At 38.6% G+C, this 21563-nt stretch overlaps 1 protein-coding gene across 1 annotated transcript in view; it reads right to left on the bottom strand.

Annotated features, from left to right (window-relative positions):
- Nucleotides 1–21563, bottom strand: part of CNTN3 (contactin 3 (plasmacytoma associated)) — a 275838-nt gene that overhangs the window by 11617 nt on the left and 242658 nt on the right. The window contains exon 19 of the mRNA XM_011995370.1: nt 11492–11678. Within this exon, the coding sequence (XP_011850760.1) occupies nt 11492–11678 (187 nt within the window). The remainder of the gene's footprint in view (nt 1–11491; nt 11679–21563) is intronic.

The following is a 21563-nucleotide window of genomic DNA, read 5'->3' as shown; positions in this document are numbered from 1 at the left end:
TCTGAGGTCAGACACACCTAGTCCTGCCCCCACCTCATGGTCCTTCCCTACCCACCCTGGTAGCTGAACACAAAGGGCATATACTCTTGGGAGGTCTAGGCCCCGGCCCACCCACTGTTCCTCTCCATACTGCCACAGCTGATGCTCTCTGGAAAGCACCACCTCCCAGCAGGAGGCCAACCGGCACAAAAATAGAGCATTAAACCACCAAAGCTAAGAGCCTTACAGAGTCCATTTCACAGCCCTGCCACCTCCACTGGAACAGGTGCTGGTATCCATGGCTGAGAAACTCATAGACAGTTTACATCACAAACACTGGACACATGTATAGAAATGCAAAATGCTCTGGGAAGTCTCAGCAATAGGATTGAACAAGTATAAGAAAGAAATTCAGAGCTTGAAGACAAGGTCTTCAAATTAACCCAATCCAACAAGCACAAAGAAAAAAGAATAAGAAAATATGAATGTCTCCAAGAAGTCTGGGATTATGTTAAACAACCAAACTTAAGAATAATCAGCATTCCTAGGAATAGAAATCTAAAAGTTTGGAAAACATATTTGGGGGAATAATCAAGGAAAACTTCCCCAGCCTTGCAAGAGACATAGACATCCAAATACAAGAAGCAGAAACAACACCTGAAAAATTCATCATAACAAGATCATTGCCTAGGCACATTGTCATCAGGTTATCTAAAGTTAAGAGGAAGGAAAGAATCTTAAGAGCTGTAAGACAAAAGCACCAGGTAACCTATAAATGAAAACCTATCAGATTAACAGCAGATTTCTTAGCAGAAACCCTACAAGCTAGAAGGGACTGTGGCCCAATCTTCAGCCTCCTCAAACAAAACAATGATCAGCCAATAATTTTGTATCCAGCAAAACTAAGCATCATATGAAAGAAAGATACAGTCTTTTTCAGACAAACAAATGCTGAGAGAATTCTCCACTACCAAATCGCCACTACAAGAACTGCTAAGAGGACCTCTAAATCTTGAAGCAAATCCTGGAAACACATCAAAACAGAACCTCTTTAAAGCATAAATATCAAAGGACTATAAAACAAAAATACGATATAAAACATAAAAACCAAAACCCAAAAACCAAGGTACACAGGCAACAGATAGCACAATGAATGGAATGGTACCTCACACCTCAATACTAACATTGAATGTAAATGGCCTAAATGCTACACTTAAAAGATACAGAACTGCAGAATGGGTAAGAATTCACCAAACAAGTATCTGCTGTCTTCAAGAGACTCACCTAACACATAAGGACTCACATAAAAACTTAAAGTAGGAAAAGGTATTTCATGCAAATGGACATGAAAAGCGAGCAGGAGTAGCTACTTTTATACCAAACAAAAGAAACTTTTATGAAACTGCAGTTAAAAAGATAAAGAGGGACATTATATAATGGTAAAAGGCCTTGTCCAACAGGAAAATATCACAATCCTAAACATATATGCACCTAATACTGGAGCTCCCAAATTTATAAAACAATTACTAATAGACCTAAGAAATGAGATAGATGGACAATAATAGTGGGGGACTTCAATATTCCACTGACAGCACTAGATACTCATCAAGACATAAAGTTAACAAAGAAACAATGGTTTTAAACTATACCTTGGAACAAATGGACTTAACAGATATATACAGAACATTCCATCCAACAACCACAGAATACACATACTATTCAACAGTGAAAGGAACTTTCTCCAAGATAGACCAAATGATATACCATGAAATGAGCTTCGATAAGTTTTAAAAAAATTGAAATTATATCAAGCACTCTCCCAGACCATAGTGGAATAAAACTGGAAATCAACTCCAAAAGAAACTTTTAAACCCATACAAATACATGAAAAGTAACCTGCTCCTGAGTGATCATTGGGTCAAAAACGAAATCAAGATGGAAATTTAAAAAATTCTTCAAATTGAACAACAATACAGACACAACCTATCAAAACCTCTGGGATACAGCAAAGACAGTGCTAACAAAAAAGTTCATTGCTCTAAAAACCTACATAAAAAAGACTGAAAGAGCACAAACTGACAATCTAAGGTCACACCTAAAGGAACTAGAGAAACAAGAACAAACCCAAACCTAGCAGAAGGCAGGAAATAACCAAGATCAGAGCAGAACTAAATGAAATTTAAACAACAAAAAAATACAAAAGATTAATGAAACAAAATCTGGTTCTTCAAAAAGATAAATAAAATTGATAGATCACTGGCAAGGTTAACCAAGAAAAAGAAGAGAGAAATCCAAATAACCTCACTAAGAAATGATATGGGAGATATTATAACTGACACCACAGAAATACAAAAGATCATTCAAGACAACTAGGAACACCTTTACTCACATAAACTAGAAAACCTAGAAGAGATGGGTAAATTCCTGGAAAGATACAACCCTCTTAGCTTAAATCAGGAAGAATTAGATACCCTGAACAGACCAATAACAAGCAGCAAGACTGAAATGGTAATTAAATAATTACCAACTAAAAAAGTTCAGGAGTAGAAGGATTCACAGCAGAATTCTACCATACATTCAAAGAAGAATTGGAACCAATCTGGTTTACACTATTCAGCAAGATAAAGAGTGAACCCTCCCTAATTCATTCTATGAAGCCAGCATCACCCTAATACCAACACCAGGAAAAGACATAACCAAACAAGAAAACTACAGACTGATATCCCTGATGAAAATAGATGCTAAAATCCTTAACAAAATACTAGCTAACTGAATCCAACAACATAACAAAAAGATAACCCACCATAATCAAGGAGGTTTCACATCAGGGATGCAGGGATGTTTTAAAATACACAAGTCAATAAATGTGATACACCACATAAACAGAAATAAAAACAAAAATCACATGATAATCTCAATAGATACAGAAAAAGCATTCAACAAAATCCAGCATCCCTTTATGATTAAAACTCCAGCAAAATCAGCATACAAGGGACATACGTCAATGTAATAAAAGCCATCTATGACAAACCCACAGCCAAATTATACTGAATAGGGAAAAGTTGAAAGTATTCCCTCTGAGAACTGGAAGAAGATAAGGATGTCTACTCTCACCACTCCTCTTCAGCTTAGTACTGGAAGTCCTAGCCAGAGCAATCAGAGAAGAAAAAGAAATAAAGGGCATCCAAATCAGTAAAGAGGAAGTCAAACTGTCACTGTTTGCTGATGATATGATTGTTTACCTCAAAAACCCTAAAGAATCCTCCAGAAAACTCCTAGAACTGATAAAATAATTCAGCAAAGTTTCCAGATACAAGAATAAGGTACATGAATCAGTAGTTCTTTTAAACACCAACAGCGACCAAGCAGAGAATCAAATCAAGAACTCAACCCCTTTTACAATATTTGCCAAAAAAACAAAAACAAAAACAAAAACAAAACCCACTTATGAATATACCTAACCAGGAGATGAAAGACCTCTACAAGGAAAACTACAAAACACTGCTGCAAGAAATCATAGAAGACACAAACAAATGGAAACACATCCCATGCTCATGGATGGGTAGAATATTGTGAAAATGATCATACTGCTAAAAGCAATCTACAAATTCAATGCAATTCCCATCAAAATACCACCATATTCTTCACCGGATTATAAAAAACAATGCTAAAATTCATATAGAGTCAAAAAAGAGCCCACAAGCAAGACTAAGCAGAAAGAACAAATCTAGAGGCATCACATTACCTGATTTCAAATTATACTATAAGGCCATAGTCACCAAAACAGCATGGTACTGGTACAAAAATAGGCACATAGAACAATGGAGCAGAATAGACAACCCAGAAGTAAACCCAAATACTTACAGCCAACTGATCTTTGACAAAGGAAACAAAAACATAAAGTGGGGAAAGGACCCCCTTTTCCACAAATGGTGCTGGTATAATTGGCTAGCCACATGTAGGAGAATGAAACTGGATCCTTATCTCTCACCTTATACAAAAATCAACTCAAGATGGATTAAGAACTTAAATCTAATACCTGCAACTACAAACATTCTAGAAGATAATATTGGAAAAACCTTCTAGACATTAGCTTAGGCAAGAATTTCATGACCAAGAACCCAAAACAAATGCAATAAAAACAAAGATAAATAGCTGGAACTTAATTAAACTAAAGAGCTTTTGTATGGCAAAAGCAACAGTCAGCAGAGTAAACAGAAAACCTAAAGAGTAGGAGAAAATCTTCACAATTTATTCATCTGACAAAGGGACTAATATCCAGAATCTATAATGAATTCAAATCAGCAGGAAAAAAAAAAAAAAAAAAAATCCCATACAAAAGTAGGTGAAGGACATGAACAGACAATTCTCTAAAGAAAACATACAAATGGCCAACAAACATATGAAAAAATGGTCAACACCACTAATGACAGAGAATGCAAATCAAAACCACAATGCAATATCACCTTACTCCTGCAAGAATGGCCATCAATAAAAAATCAAAAAACAGTACATGTTGGTGTGGATGCAGTGCTCAGGGAACACTTCTACACTGCTGGTGGAAATGCAAACTAGTACAACCACCGTGGAAAACAGCATGGAGAAAAACAGTGTGGAGATTCCTTAATGAATAAAAGTAGAACTACTATTTGATCCAGCAATCCCACTACTGGGTATCTACCCAGAGGGAAAAAAGTCATTATACGAAAAAGATACTTGCACATGCATGTTTATAGCAGCACAATTCACACTTGTAAAATTGTGGAATCAACCCAAATGTCCATCAATCAACGAGTGGATAAAGAAACTTATATATATATATATATTCCATCATATATATATGTGTCATATATGTGTCTCATATATGTCATATATATGTCATATATATATCCATCATATATATATATGGAATATTACCCAGCTATAAAAAGGAATAAATTAATAGCATTCACAGTGACCTGGATGAGACTGTAGACTATTATTCTAAATGAAGTAACTCAGGAATGGAAAACCAAACATCGTATGTTCTCACTGATATGTGGTAGCTAAGCTATGAGGATGCAAAGGCATAAGAATGATACAATGGACTTTTGGGACTTGAGGGGCAGGTTGGGAGGGTGGCAAGGGACAGAAGACTACAAATAGCGTGCCGTGTATACTGATTGGGTGATGGGTGCACCAAAATCTCACAAATCACCACTAAAAAACTCATATAACTAAAAACCACCTGTACTCCACTAACCTATGGAAAAATAATAAAATAAAAGTCACAACAATTGAACTCATGGACATAGAGAGTAGAAGGATGATTACCAGGGGCTGGGAAGGGTAGTGAGGGGTTTGGGGTGAGGGGAATAAGTGGAGATTAATGGGGACAAAACATAGAATGAATAAGACCTACTATTTGATAGCATAACAGGGTGACTATAGTCAATAATAACTGTACATTTTTATATAACTTAAAGAGTATAATTATATTGTTTGCAATTCAACAGCTAAATGTTTGAGGGAATGGATACTCCATTCTTCCTGATGTGCTTATTTCACATTGCATATCTTCCATAAATATACACACCTACAATGTACCCACAAAAATTAAAATACACATTAGAAAAAGCTGAATTAAAAAGAAAAAAAGGCTAAGAATGATGGTTTCCAGCTGCATCCATGTCCCTACAAAGGCCACAAACTCATCCTTTTTTATGGCTGCATAGTATTCCATGGTGTATATGTGCCACATTTTCTTAATCCAGTCTGTCACTGATGGACATTTGGGTTGATTCCAAGTCTTTGCTATTGTGAATAGTGCTGCAATAAACATACGTGTGCATGTGTCTTTATAGCAGCATGATTTATAATCCTCTGGGTATATACCCAGTAATGGGATGGTTGGGTCATATGGTACATCTAGTTCTAGATCCTTGAGGAATCGTGAGTTATACATGATGTAAATGACGAGTTGATGGGTGCTGACGAGTTGATGGGTGCAGCACAGCAACATGGCACAAGTATACATATGTAACAAACCTGCACGTTATGCACATGTACCCTAGAAATTAAAGTATAAAAAAAAAAAAGGGCACACCTACTTGATTTCCTTAAATTCAGGTAACTGATTTTGGCTCCACTTACATGAATGAGCATTTCATTTGGAAAAGCAAAGACTCAAATGCAAAAGTGACTGTATCGTTTGTCATTCTTCTATTTCCCCAAGTAGACTCACACATAATAATTAGCAAAGGCATAAAAATATAGAATCCCCTTGTTCCAGGGGAGTCTGGGCGTGTGTTCCAGGCCAGGCTGGTCCAGTTTTTCTCACAACTGGAAACAACAATTGGTTGTTTACCCAAGATGAATCAATGAGAAGCCTACTTAGCTCTGGGTAGAATAATCAGAAAGAAGCTGCCCACCTTTCCCAGTGTGATTGGCTGAGAGACAACAGTCCTCTTGAGGTGCTGGTGGCAATCTTTCTACCACGAAGAGAGAACTTGGTTAGAGTGATGCTGCCATAGAGCAGAGACAGTGATGGAGAGAGTCATTGTTCAACAAATACTTACTGGGCACTGACTACTGACTATGATTACTTAAACACTGGAGCAGAGCTCTGGCAACAGGGCAATGATCAAACCAGGCCATAGCTCTGTTCTGAAGGTGCTGACACTATGGCTAAGGCAGGACACAACGATGTCCTGGGGACACAATGATGAAGTGAGTAGCCACGAGATATAGTACATGTGGTGGCTCTGAGGCTAGGCACAAGGATAAAGCAGGGAAGGAGACGAGGGTATGCATCAGGAAAGGTGGAGCTGCAGTCAGGTGGCACCCAGGTGATATCTGAGTGACGACCTGGAAGAGACGGGGGAGTGCATTATGGGGGTATCTGTAGGAAGAGCTTTTGAGATACAGGAAACAGTACATGCAGAGGTTCTAAAGTAAAGTGGAATGAGCAAGGTGGAAAAGAATAGGAAATGAGTTAGCAGAGATTGGGGAGTGGACTGTATAAGCCCTCGTTGGACATTTTAAGGATTTAGCATTTACCTGAAGTGGGATGGGAAGTGACAAAAAGGTCATGAACAGGGAAGTGACATTATCAGGATGTCAAGGCAAAGGCAGAAACAGGATGAACAGTAAGAAGCCATTGCCCTGATCTATAGGAGAGAGTTGGAGGCAGCTTACCCTGGTGTGGCAGCAGCGTAAGATGTGGTATATTCCATTTTTTATTTTTATTATTTTTTTTGAGACAGGGTTTTACTCTGTTGCCCACACTGAAGTGCAGTGGCACAATTATGGTTCACTGCAGCTCTGATGGATCTCCTAGGCTCAAGCAATCCTCCTACCTCAGCCTCCCGAGTAGCTGGGAGTACAGGCACACACCACCACACCCGGTTAATTTTCTTATATTTTTCTCTGTCTCAGTATAGTGAGACAGTGTTATTCTGTTGCCCAGGCTGGTCTTGAACTCCGGGGCTCAAGCAATCATACCACTTTGGCCTCCCAAAGTGTTGGTATTACAAGAGTGAGCCCCCGTGCCTGGCCAGAAGTGGTAAATTGTTGATAAATGTAGAAGTAAGATTCTGGATCTAGTGTAGGGTATGAGAGAAAGTGACTCGAGGGTGACTCTAAGATTTTTGGCTTGAGAAACTGAAACATTGGAGTGGAATTTATGGAAATGGGACTATCACAGAAGAGAGAGGATTTAAATGGGTTGGAAGGAGAACCAACAATTCAGTTTTATTAAATTTGAGATCTTATTACATGATTCTGGTGGAAGTTGTTTGAGTGTCTGGATCCATTCATACTGAACGTCAGAATTACCACTTGACTTGTTTGATTATACAAAGCAGAATATTCATCCTACAGATTATCTCTTGCAAACTCTGAACATAAAATTCTCAATGTTTCTTTTTAGAAACTAATGCAACATATCATTTTTAAGCCATCTGCAGATTTTCTTCATCAGTCCCTTGAGATGAAAGATGCTGTTAAGAGTTTGCTCTCTTTCAGTGGTAAGTGACAGAAACCCATCTTAGATTACTTAAAGAGACTAATTAGTGTTTAACTTAAAAATGCTTTTAAAAAACACAAGTATTTGGATATCAAAAAATTAAGTGTTTAATGGAAGCTATAGTACTTGAGAATCCTTGTGTTATTTTACATTAACCAGAAATATCATCTAAAAACTGTACTGATTTAAAGCCTCGCATACAAAATTCCATAATGATGAGTACATGAAACTTGCACATTTTAAGTGAGATGGTAAAGAACTGTAGCGTGTCTTGAATTCGCAATGTGCAGTCAAGAGGAAGAACATTTGATTAATAATAGTACTTGAGGTTTGGCTTGCTTCTTTAGGTTTCATTCATCTATTCAACATTTAATATGCTGCTCCCATGTGCTGGGTTTGTGCTGGGCACAGTGGCTGGGTAAATAAGACACAGAAGGACTCTTTCCCCGTAAAGTTTAGAATCCACAGAGGAAGAGAGATAGCAAGCAGGTAATCAAAAATGTTATTTTTGCTCTTTATGCCAAGGCAGATGAGTAATTCTCTTCATAGTGATAATCACAAGAGCCTTATCAAAATTTTAAATAGGATTTGCACTTCAACCATGTCAAAGCTCAGGAAGACTATTTAGAGCTACCAGTAACAATACTATTAATGGCTCTAAGAGATTCTGTTTTACTTGTAATTTTGGTACATATTTAAAAATTATTAACATAAAATGTAAAAATTAACATACGTTCTTTATATGCCATTTTAAGATGATTGGGGATTTTAATGATCTATGTGAATTTCCCACCCAATGTGGGAAATTGCCCTTAATAACATCTACAGATCAACCTAAAGACTCCGGTTGAATTGTGGTAACAGCAGAGCATTGTTTTTGAGAGATTTCATTCAGTTGCTGGAATTCCCATCAAACTAAAGCTCCATGAGCAGAGAAGCCATGACAACCTGTGATCATCTTACCCATATCCTAAGCACAGAGCAAAATCACAATAAATAAAGGTATTAAACGAGTGATGAAATTCTAACAATATGGCTGAAAGAGAGGATACCATAGTAGTTAAGACTATGGATTTGGATGCCCATCCTGTTACTTACTCTGCAATCTCAGTACAGTTATATAACCTCCATATGCCTCAGCTTCCTTCTCTCTAAAGTAAGCATACTAATACCTTCAAGTCATGATATTGCTGTGGGAATTAAGAATCAATACATGAAAATTACTTAGAACCATCACTGGAAATTGCTCAGTAAGTTTCAACCATAATTATCAGCATCACTGTTATGTGCAAATTTCTACTTTGGATTGGGCATTTATATGCCATCTCTAAATTATAAAGGGATTTTGCTTCTTTTAAAATTTTTCATTCATTCATTGCACATTATCATGACATTTCTATTGATTTCTAATCAGTCTCTTCCTTCTGTCTTACTAATCCACTAAGTTCTTCACTGATTCCACCATGGTGTTACACTGTCTTTTACAATCATAATTTCCTAGCAAGTAATCACATCAATTATTAAGTCAGAGAAAAGAGCCAGATAAACTTGTTTGCATATATTTTTGCAATCAGAATTTTTGATTGATGCTGTATTTGGAATATATAAATAATGATGTATATTTAGACCATATTAATTCAGTAGGAATTGTTGAGAAAACCAAACATATTTAGTAAAGAGTTGTAAATACACAATTTTTTGTTTCTGTATTTCCAAACCCATGTGCTCTTTGGTCTAACAGCAACCAAGTGGTATGACAAACAGGTAGATTAGACTTCCTCTAATAATCAGATAAGGATCATGTTAAATGTTACATTAGTCGGTTGCTTACAAATGGGTCTTGCTATAGAAATTCAAAGGGTTTGTCGCTAAACTTGTGCTCTGCAATGGTCACTGTACTAGCCAATTGTTAGCCACACTGTTTTTCTATAGCTAATACAAAGAAGATAAACATACAAACTTCTCTAATCAAATTTACACTGGTTAATTAACATCTAAAGTAGTAGAATTATGTCTTACATTACTTTAAGTTAGCCTAAAAATGCCAGTCAATCATATTCAATTTTATATTATTGGAGTTCTTTGCAATTGTAGACAAAAAAATGTATGTTTTCAAAAAAATTGGAAATGATATATGGAAACAGAAATGCATCAATGAAATTAGCAACCAAGCATAAAAAATGTCTCATTCTTACATAAAGTTAGTTAAGCAAACATTTTTATTCAATTAAGAAATTTGAAAATAAATTAAGAAAACAATTTTCTGCAAGTAAAAATATGGTATTACTGCGCATAAGTCACCTAATCCCTTCAAACCATACTTCTATCACCTTTAAAATAGAGATAATAATGGCACCTACCGCTTGGGAGTAGTTATGAGGATTAAATGTGGGAATGAGCATAAATTACTTGGGACACAATGTTTTCAATCACTATTAGCTATGATGAGGGCAATGACAACAACAACTCAAACATTTGCATTGTGAGTAAGCACCAATAAAACAATAAAACACAATGCTGAAATGTATACTATGCTATTAGATTAACTGAAATACGTGTGGAACATTCCCAAATTGTAAATCACTGACTTTCTTGTAGACTAATATAATTGTAACTCATGATTGCAGCTGGCAAATTTACCTGTGAATACACAGCTAACAAAAACTCAGCTTTGAAGGCAACACTGACAACTCTGGTTAGATTTGTCAGAGTATCAACACATTCACAGGACCATCATCTTCTGCTGATAACCATTTAATGTACATTGCCATTTTTTGAATGATGTAGAAAAGAAAGGTAAAGAAGGAAAAATCACTCCTGATTCTTCGGCATTAATTTTAACTTATTCATGCTTATCAGAAATCCTCAAACTTTGGGAAACTAAAAATACGTGAATGTAAACACAACTAAGCTTACCATATTTTAAAAGAAAAGGGGATAGATTTAACCTAACACCCCACATTAAGATTTTTTCAAAAGGTGCATATTCATTTTCACAGGGAGTCTCTACCTAAAGATTTAAGGATATCATGAAGACAAGGGTATGTGTGGCTCTGAGTTTTAAGGTTTTGGAGTTAGGCTTTTTTTTTTTTTTTTTTGAGACAGAGTCTTGCTCTGTCTCCCGGCTGGAGTGCAGTGGCCGGATCTCAGCTCACTGCAAGCTCCGCCTCCCGGGTTCACGCCATTCTCCTGCCTCAGCCTCCCGAGTAGCTGGGACTGCAGGTGCCCGCCACCTCGCCCGGCTAGTTTTTTGTATTTTTTAGTAGAGACAGGGTTTCACCGTGTTAGCCAGGATGGTCTCAATCTCCTGACCTCGTGATTCGCCCGTCTCAGCCTCCCAAAGTGCTGGGATTACACAGGCTTGAGCCACCGCGCCCGGCCGGAGTTAGGTTTATATAATCTAGTGAGATTAATGACGTGGGTTGTCCATTTCAAATAATATAGAAGGCTATCATTTTTATTGCAAACTGTTTTCCTTACCATTTAAATGAATCAGAATATACTTACGCGTTTTCTTGGTGGTTGCATTAACTGTGGCACTAAAGGGCCCGGCGCCGGCGCTGTTGTAAGCCCTGACAGCTGTGTAATAGGCCAGGTTGCTCTTCAGGCCCCGTAGTCTGGCTGATGTCTCATTTCCTGCCACTTTCACTTTACTGGATGATTCCTCCTTTCCACCACCATTCCAGTACCGCACCTGGTGGGCAGAAGACACCAAACATGTGAAGGCATAAACACATTCTGCCCTTTCCATTAAGTGATTTTCATTAAAATGGGCACTGATTTATTTCCTGATTTATTCAACAAATATTTACTGAAGACCTACTATGTGCTAGATGCTGCATTAGGCTGTGTGTCACAACAGAGAAAAGGGACTCTAGGAGGAGAAAAATAATGAACAAATAAATATATGAACCAGATAAATTCAAACAGAACAAGTGCTGAGCAAGCCAGACTATGAGATTATAAGTGGGAGAATGAAAGGGAAATGTAGGAAGGAGGGAGGCATATATATAAATATGTGTGTGTGTGTATATATGTATGTGTTTATATATGTGTATGTATATAATTAAAAATAGGAACAAAGTGTTATTAATATTGCCAATTTTCTGTAAGTATTACTATGTTCTATAAAATTTTGTTCAAAAATGTTTATATAAGGCCAGATCATTTTTTAAAAATGTGGAAACGTTAAGAAAGAAATACAAAAGATACCCCACTTTCCTTCTCAGTTGTGTTTTGGATTTAAATAGTCAAAGTACTACAACTGAAAGAACAGACTAACTTTATGCTGATTTGGATTTGATAGGCACAACTACAGTACGGGGATGGAGAAGAAAAAGCATCTAGGCTGAAGGAACAAAATTTGGAAATGTAGTTGTTCAGAAAAGAGTGAATGTAAGATTGAAAGACTGGCAGAACATGAAGGTAGCATCTACAAAAGATAAGCAGAGACAAATACTACAAAGCATATGAGGAACCTTGCAAGCAAGAACATGTCAGCAGACCCAACCAGCGGAAGATGAGCTGGAATACGCTGATCTGAAACAAAGTTTAAAATAACTCTGTTTAAAATACCTAGATTTATTAAAGAAGAAACTGAATCTACCATGCAATGACAGAAGATTTAAAAAAAAATCAGATTTGAAAAATAACATGCAGGGCTCTTAGACTTGAAAAACTACAATTATTTAAAAAATAAAATCAGTGATAGAATTAAGCTGAAGACTTATGGTGGAAAAGGGAATTAATGAACCCAGAACAGAGCCCGTATAAAGAAACAAAAATTACAAAAGCAAACTTAAAAGACACTGAGGGTACAATGAAAAGTTCTAACTGGAGTTTCAGAAGGAGAGACTGCGGAAAAAGCAATAGTCAAAGGGAAAAAGGCTGAGAATTTTCCAGAACTGAATAAACGCAGCAATTTTCCTATTGCAAATTCACTCTGAGTTTAGAGTAGGAGAAATAAAAAGCAAATCCACTCCAGGGGAGGGGAGTTGTTAATACTGAATTGTGGTTCTCAATCATTTTTCCTTGCTAGACACCTGAGAGATAAAGGCTATCTTCTTGAGCAGTCGTGGGTGACTATGCCTTGGTTTGCCAGTGAGGATGTGCACCTGGGACAGAAATTAACTGCATTTCCTCACCCAGCAGACAGCAGGAGGGAAAGGATGTGAAGGTGGATTCACACATCTGAGGCAGGGGCTTGTCTGTCCTGGTTATCACCATAGCTTTACTGCTCGCAGCAAAGTCTGTACATACTAACCATTAACTGCTGTTGAATTGTTGAATGGCCTGAACATGGTTTAAAAATGCCTCCCTCCTTCCTACATCAGAGATTCACCAGGCTATGTATTCAATTCTCAATATTGTATTCATCTAGGAAACATCAAAACTCCAATTTCTTGAGGAGGCAATACAATTTTTTGCCTTCAGAATCATAAAACCATTTCACAAACCAATATATTTTTATTTGAGTAACTAAACAGAAACACAATTGAGAAATATCAGAATTAAAAATATCTCTATTACTTCCAGTAATTTGTTTTTTTCCAAAAAAATATGTTCCTATTGTGAAGAGTCCTTAATACCACTGCATCAGAGATTTCACTTAATTTAAATTTAAAAATGAAATGCAGCTTATAAAAATAATATATTAAAATGGCATTTTTTCAGCCATTAAAGAATAGCTATTGAATCAGAAATACTCTTAATAGACAAAAAGAATTATATTCATACTTATAGATTTTCAGAGACAAATATTTTAATTTAGCAGTTAGACCAGACACATTTAAATAAATAGAAAGCAGGTAAAAATGCATTAAATGTCTTTTAGGAAGACAACTCCAGATCTGTCTTCCACTCTTCTTCACTCTGCTGTCAGTCCCCAGGAGAGCTGACTGGTATGAACTATTGTCCGTCTGGCTCCCTTGCCCTGTGGCTTCTCACTTGGTGTAAGTAATAGGATGCTGGTGATGGGAGGATGGAAGGAAAGAGAGGCTGGGATATTTATTCGCCCAGTGTTGAGCCACCATTTGGTACAGAATATCTTTGCCTAATAAAGAATACAGCACCATTTAGGCAACCTTCACTCACAAAAGGCTACTGCTACTGCTCTCTCCAGTTAAACCAACCCTTTGACCCTCTTCAAAAGTCTGTATTATACACACTTGAATGCATTTGTGCCTGTCATATTTATTTCAGTATGCCTCAATTGTCTGTATCCTATTTTTCCATATGCATTTGACTTGTGCTAGAGTGAATTCTTTGCCCGATTTCAGAGAATTAGACCTAATGCATATGTCTTTTTTTTCCAGGGAGATTTTCATAGTCTCAAAAAAAGTACTCACATATTTGACATATTTTTTCTTTTCCTTTTTTTTTTTTTTTTTGAGACAGCATCTCACTGTGTTGCCCAGGCTGGAGTACAATGGCACGATGTCGGCTCACTGCAACCTCCACCTCCCGGGTTCAAGCAATTCTCCTGCCTCAGTCTTCTGAGTAGCAGGGATTACAGGTGACAGCCACCATGCCGGACTAATTTTTGTATTTTTAGTAGAGACAGGGTCTCACCACGTTGGCCATCCTGGACTCGAATTCCTGACCTAAGGTGATCCACCCTCCTCGGCCTCCCAAAGTGCTGGGATTACAGGTGTGAGCCACCACGCCTGGCCTACATCTTTTTTCATTCTAATTGAAATATTAGGAACATATTCTGTACAGCTGTTTGGAACAGGAGGCTGGAAGAAGGCATCAATGAAGTTTAAGTTTGGCATTCTATTATGGCACATTACTTACGTTCTTCTGCCAAACTTAAAAAAAAATTGATTCCTCCAAAATATGCTAATCTGTATCATTTCACAAGTGTAGACTTGTTTTAATCATCTATCAAGGTCATTCTCCCAAATGTGGTTCTTTCAAAACAGAGAAGGACTTTAAAGAAACGGACTGTAGATACTGCACTAGAACGTGGGAGCTTTCATTCCTCAGGCACCCAGGATTCATGAACTTAAAGGCTTCTGCCTCTCTTCATCATGTCTGTATCTCTTGTCCCTACCCAAAAGGGCACCAGAAAAGATCTGAGCCTGAGTGTAACGGCTTAGCTGATGAAATAAATTGGAGCCCAGGGAAATGAGCTTCTCAACTACTGCTTGGTCAAATCAGAAAGAAAATTAGTCGAGATGCTAATGATGATGTGTGCTCAGCATGCCACATGGCACATGATCAACCCTCACTGAGATGAGAGAAAGGCAGGAGCTATTAACAATTTTAAAGCCAAACTGGAGAAACTGCAACCCAGAAAGTTAGCCACACGAGTGATAATTAAATACTCTGCCAAGTCCTTCTCCCCCCACCCAAGGTTAATTTTTAAATCATTACTGAAACTAAGAAAAGACATATTTTTATCTTGGTATAATTACATAAATTATTTTGTAAGATTTTCCCAATTAGTACTTCTTTCAACTTGTTTCCTTTTTCTTTATACTTACCAAGCATTTGGGAAAGAAATGTTTAATCGTTGTTTCCTTTCAATACTGTATTCATGCTACATTTGGACATTCTATTTGCTACTCTTTACAAACAGGCAAGCGGCAATGCATTTCAACCTGTAATTAATTTCAAGAAAGTCCCATTTTCCCATAGCTCTTCTCATCTTTCTGTGTCCCACTTTGACGGCAATATCAGAATGCATTAGAAATGGTGGCCACTGGGTCTCACACTGGGATTGTGCTACATTACTATATATTACTTCATTTTTTTTTTTTTCTTCAGTACAATCTCATCCCAAAGCCCAATATTCAAAACAGAAAAGTGAAAGCCCTGAGTCTCTTTGGGCCATTTTGACAATAGCTGCTTTATCTCATTTAATTTGCAAACAATGCTGTGAGTTATTATTATCTCTATTTTAACTGAGCCTTGGGGAGCTTGAACAACTTGCTCAAGGACATACAGCAACAGGGTAGCAGAGCCCAAACTGCAGTTATTCCATCAACATATATTTTTTGCATGCCTCCTGTATGTCAGATACTACTCCAGGCACTTGGGGATAGATCAACGAAGAAAAAGGCTGAGTTAACATCTCCCTTGCAGAGTTTATATTCAACCTAGCAGATCTGAACACAGGTTTGTCTAATTCTAAAGTGGTGTGGACTTAACTAGACACTGTGATGGTTCTATGAGGATTTTAAATTTTCTGTCTTACAGTGAAACTCTCTTTCTTGGTGTGACCAATAATGGTGTGATTCTACTTTCTTATAAAATATCCTTATCTGGATGACTTCTTATTGACCTAAATTTATATACAGTTACGTGTTACAATGACAGGGATATGTTCTGAGAAATGTAGTATTAGATGGTTGTTGCATTGTATGAACATCGTAGAGTGCAATTATGCAAACCTGCATGGTATAACCTACTACACAGCTATGTTAGATGGTGTAGCGTAGTGCTCCTGGGCTACAAACCTGTACAGCATGTTGCTGTAGTGAATACTGTAGGCAATGTAGCACAATGGTACATTTTTGTATATTCAAACATACATAAACATAGGAAAGGTAAAGTAAAATTGTGGTATTATAATCTTAGGGGACCACTGTTGTATATGTGGTCTGTCCTAAACTGAAATATCATGATGCAGTGCATGACTATATTAAACAATCAACATCTACCTTCCCCTAAGCTGTTCAACAACCACCAGTGACTGCTAGCACTCTGTTCTGCTTGGAATCCCACAAGCCACTCATGTATATTCTTCCATTTATTTTTCTTAACTATTTTACAAGTTACAACCAGGTCAAGAATTATGATCCTGTCATGATTTCCAAAAAGGACAACACTGTTCACGGTGAGTGTGCATGTCAGTCTCCCATCTGAGGAGTGCCATATGTGTTCATTTATTTTCTTTTCTGTTTGTTTGTTTTTTGAGATGGAGTCTTGCTCTGTCACCCAGGCTGGAGTGCAGTGGCGTGATCTTGGCTCACCGCAAGCTCTGCCTCCCGGGTTCACGCCATTCTCCTGCCCCGGCCTCCCGAGTAGCTGGGACTACAGGCACCCGCCACCATGCCCAGCTAATTTTTTGTATTTTTATTTATCTATTTAATTATTTTTAAAAAACGTTTTAAGTTCTAGCATACATGTGCACAACATGCAGGTTTGCTACATATGTATACGTGTGCCATGTTGGTGTGCTGCACCCATTAACTCATCTTTTACATTAGGTATATCTCCTAATGCTATCTTCCCCCCCTTCCCCCACCCCATGACAGGCCCCAGTGTGTGATGTTCCCCACCCTGTGTTTCCAAGTGATCTCATTGTTCAATTCCCACCTACGAGTGAGAACATACAGTGTTTGGTTTTCTATCCTTGCGATAGTTTGCTCAGAATGATGGTTTCCAGCTTCATCCATGTCCCTACAAAGGACATGAACTCATCCTTTTTTTATGGCTGCATAGTATTCCATGGTTTATATGTGCCACATTTTCTTAATCCAGTCTATCATTGATGGACATTTGGGTTGGTTACAAGTCTTTGCTATTGTGAATAGTGCCTCAATAAACATACGTGTGCATGTGTCTTTACAGCAGCATGATTTATAATCCTTTGGGTATATACCCAGTAATGGGATGGCTGGGTCAAATGGTATTTCTAGTTCTAGATTCTTGAGGAATCGCCACACTGTCTTCCACAATGATTGAACTAGTTTACAGTCCCACCAACAGTGTAAAAGTGTTCCTCTCTACTAAAATTTTTTTTGCATTTTTAGTAGAGACAGGGTTTCACCATGTTAGCCAGGATGGTCTTGATTTCCTGACCTTGTGATCCACTCACCTTGGCCCCCAAAGTGCTGGGATTATAGTCGTGAGCCACTGCGCCCAGCTGTGTTATTTTCTTTAAATAAATTTGATCAAACATTGAATCCCATATCCTGCTCAGCTAATGGGAGATTCAGGCATAGTCATTCCTGGGCCTCCCTTCCCAAAGCCCCCAAGATCACTTATTTTTGTGTTTGATTTGAGCCCTTTACTTCTAGCAGCTGGAGGCCGTGTTTGGTGAGTGAGTAATCACTGCTGAGTGTGGGAAACACAGTTGTTCAATCTTGCCATCAACCTGGGCACTGCCTTAGAAAGATGTAGGCCCCAGGAGGCTTTGTAAGCTTCAGACATTTATTTCTGCCAATGCCATTGGAAATTTCTCTTGTATGTTTTCCTCAGTTGCAGTTTCTCTCCTATGACCCTCCAAGAAACATGGAACAATCTCCCTAATGGCCTGAACTTTTGAAACAAAGCTAGGAAGGGAAGTGTCTTGCAGGCAACTCCTTTTGATAGCTTTTGGCATAATCCCTTGAGTTAAGGGGGCTTACTGTCAATTATTTGCTACAGAATATTTACCGGGGAGAAATAGATACATTAATATCTCAAAAATTCTTCTGAGGAATGTCTCACACCTACTGACTGTTTATTATGAGCCAGAAATTGGTCAGGTGTAGTGGCTCACGTCTGTAATTCCAGTACTTTGGGAGGCCAAGGCAGGCAGATCATCTGAGGTCAAGAGTTCAAGACTAGCCTGACCAACATGGAGAAACCCCATCTCTGCTAAAAAATACAAAAATCAGCTGGGTGTGGTGGTGCGCGCCTGTAATCCCAGCTACTCGAGAGGCTGAGGCAGGAGAATCACTTGAACCCAGGAGGCGGAGGTTGTGGTGAGCTGAGATCGTGTCACTGCACTCCAGCCCGGGCAACAAGAGGGAAACTCGGTCTCAAAAATAGATAGATAGATAAAGAAATAAAGAGCCAGAAATTATGAGAACCTCATTACATACCTAATCTTATCCAATCCTGCCAATATCCTAATGAATTAGGCCTATTATTGTCCCCATTCTACAGGTGAGGAAAATGAGGCTCACAGAGTTTATGTAATTTTCCCAACACAGCTGGCAAGTGGTAGAATTGGGATTTGCTATGGACTGGCCTCAGAGTCACACTCCCTTACAGCTGTGCTCCTTCCATCCCATATACCTTTACCTCCATTGCCAATGTCACTGCCAGTTCTCTAATCACGAGGGAGCTACTGTTGGCTCCCCATCATCTTTCATTGCTTACATCCATTGTTATGGAATTAAAGAAATCTTCCATCCAGCTATTCTTCTTTTTTTTTTTTTTTAGGCGGAGTCTCGCTCTGTCGCCCAGGCTGGAGTGCAGTGGCCAGATCTCAGCTCACTGCAAGCTCCGCCCTCCCGGGTTCACGCCATTCTCCTGCCTCAGCCTCCCGAGTAGCTGGGACTACAGGCGCCCGCCACCTCGCCCGGCTAGTTTTTTGTATTTTTAATAGAGATGGCATTTCACCGTGTTAGCCAGGATGGTCACGATCTCCTGACTTCGTGATCCACCCGTCTCGGCCTCCCAAAGTGCTGGGATTACAGGCTTGAGCCACCGCGCCCGGCCCCATCCAGCTATTCTTGGCTTCCTTTAAGATGCGCATTAAGTTGTTCTCCCGTATTGATGTAGTGTTTTACTTCTTCATACTCTCTCTTCCTTAAGTCTGGACTATTCTGTCTCTGATCAGGCTTCTCTGTGTCAAGACCAGTGTTTAGTATATTTAAGTGTGCAGGAAGATGTTTCTTTACAGATAGTTACTAAAAATATACACTAACAAGACCTAGTCCTAAACGTTTGGATTGAGTGGGTCCTGGGAGAGCTGTGGGAGCTCAATTTTAACAACACCTTCAGGTAATTCTGCTGTAGGGGTTTCACAGTCCACACTCTGAGCATCATTGCTCTATTCCCTATCCTTTCTTTTCTTAATTTGCTAATATTAATTCAAGTCAATGCTTGTTTGGTTGCAAGGAACAGAAACTCTCTCAAGGCAGTTCAAATATAAAGAGAATCTATTCAAAAGAAGGGCAAGGTAACATGATGAAAAAGAATAAAGCCAAGTCATTTGAGAACTGAATGACTGTCAAAGAGCTATTTTATTCTGGCTGCCCCCACTTTTTTTGAGATAGAATCTCAGTTTGCCATCCAGGCTACAGTGCAATGGCAGGATGACGGCTCACTGAAGCCTCGACCTCCTGGGCTCAAGCAATTCTCCCATCTCAGCCTCCCAAGTAGCTAGGACTACAGGCATGTGTCACCATGCCTGGTTAATTTTTGTATATTTTATTGATATGGGGTCTCACTAAGTTGTCCAGGATGGTCTTGAAATCCTAGGCTCAAGCAATCCTTCTACATTTGCCTCCCAAAGTATTGGGATTACTGGTGCAAGCCACCACACCTGGCTTATTCTGCCCTCTTGCAGGTTCCATGAGCCCCTGTCTCCTCCATTCTTTAGGGTTGCATGGGAGTGTATTTCATCTCTGCAGATTAGCTTTGTCCTGCATGTCCATGGCCTTAGTTTAAGAAGTCTGAACTGAGCCCCAAATGTGACACACTACTGCATTACACTCACTAATTATAATCTGTATATTTCTTATTTAAATATCTCAAACAAGAATCTGACTTGCTAGGCTTCACAGTCCACAGAGCATTGACATTTGATCGAGAGATCACCCTGGAGCTCTCATTTGAAGGTGTGTTGGCAAGTGGAGGGGTACGTGGCCCTGTGATGCAAACCTGCCCATGTAAGCCTGCCACTGAATCAGGAGTTACACACTTCCTCAGGGAAGCCTGGAGGGAAGCTTCATAAGAAGATAGCTGTGGGTGGGATGAAATCACAACTATGAATCCCACAATGCCATTGTTGGCAAAATCTTCTTTGCATTTTATTTATCTTGCCAGTTCTTGGCTCTACTGCTCCCAGCTTCCTCTAACTGCTCACTACTAAATAGGGGACCCAGCTCAAATGGTTCTTCTTAGCCTTTAAAGACACCTGTGACCTGGTCCTCCCGTGCCTATCTGAAGTCACCTTTTCAAACAGGAACCTTTGGCAGGTAGGCCTCTACTCTGCTTTTCCGTCATGCCATGCCTAATCCAGAATGTTTTCCACTCCTTCCACCTTTACTTACTTTCCCTTGAAAGTCCTGTTAAGCCTTACCACCCTTATAAAGACTTTCAATATGTCCCATCCTTCTTGACAACGCAAACATTTCCTGTTTGAGTGACCTAGTCAGACCTTCATTATATTTGGTCTTACATTATCCTCTCTTTCAGATGTTTCATCCTATTTCACTAAACAGAGAGGTCTTTGAAGGCTCAAAGTATCTTACAGACAGAGGCTATAAAAGAACTTCACAATGTAACAAAGCCACCAAGAAAGTAAGACAAAGAGCTGGAGGACAGTGACTTCCTGTTGATGAAAGTACTCTATGAACTTAATACTGCAGTTCAATCTCACCCTTATTTTTTAGTAAACCCATCTAAAATATTTGGTCCACGTGATACATGATTTCCTTTCCTATTCTTTTTTTGTTCCTTTTCTACTCCAACTAATGTTATTTTCATTCAACTGATTAAATTCAGTATACATTGAACATCAGATGAAACAATGTGTTGATAAAAAAATTTCAGCCAAAGATAGACTTCAAATAAGAGGTCATTGTTAAGGATTTCAAATGTAAGAGACAGAGTAGCATGTGACACACATACA

This window comes from Mandrillus leucophaeus, unplaced genomic scaffold (assembly GCF_000951045.1).
Source record: "Mandrillus leucophaeus isolate KB7577 unplaced genomic scaffold, Mleu.le_1.0 Scaffold485, whole genome shotgun sequence".
Taxonomy (NCBI): Eukaryota; Metazoa; Chordata; class Mammalia; order Primates; family Cercopithecidae; genus Mandrillus; species Mandrillus leucophaeus.
Note: the sequence above shows the minus strand (reverse complement) of the source record. Positions and strands in the feature narration are given on the sequence as shown.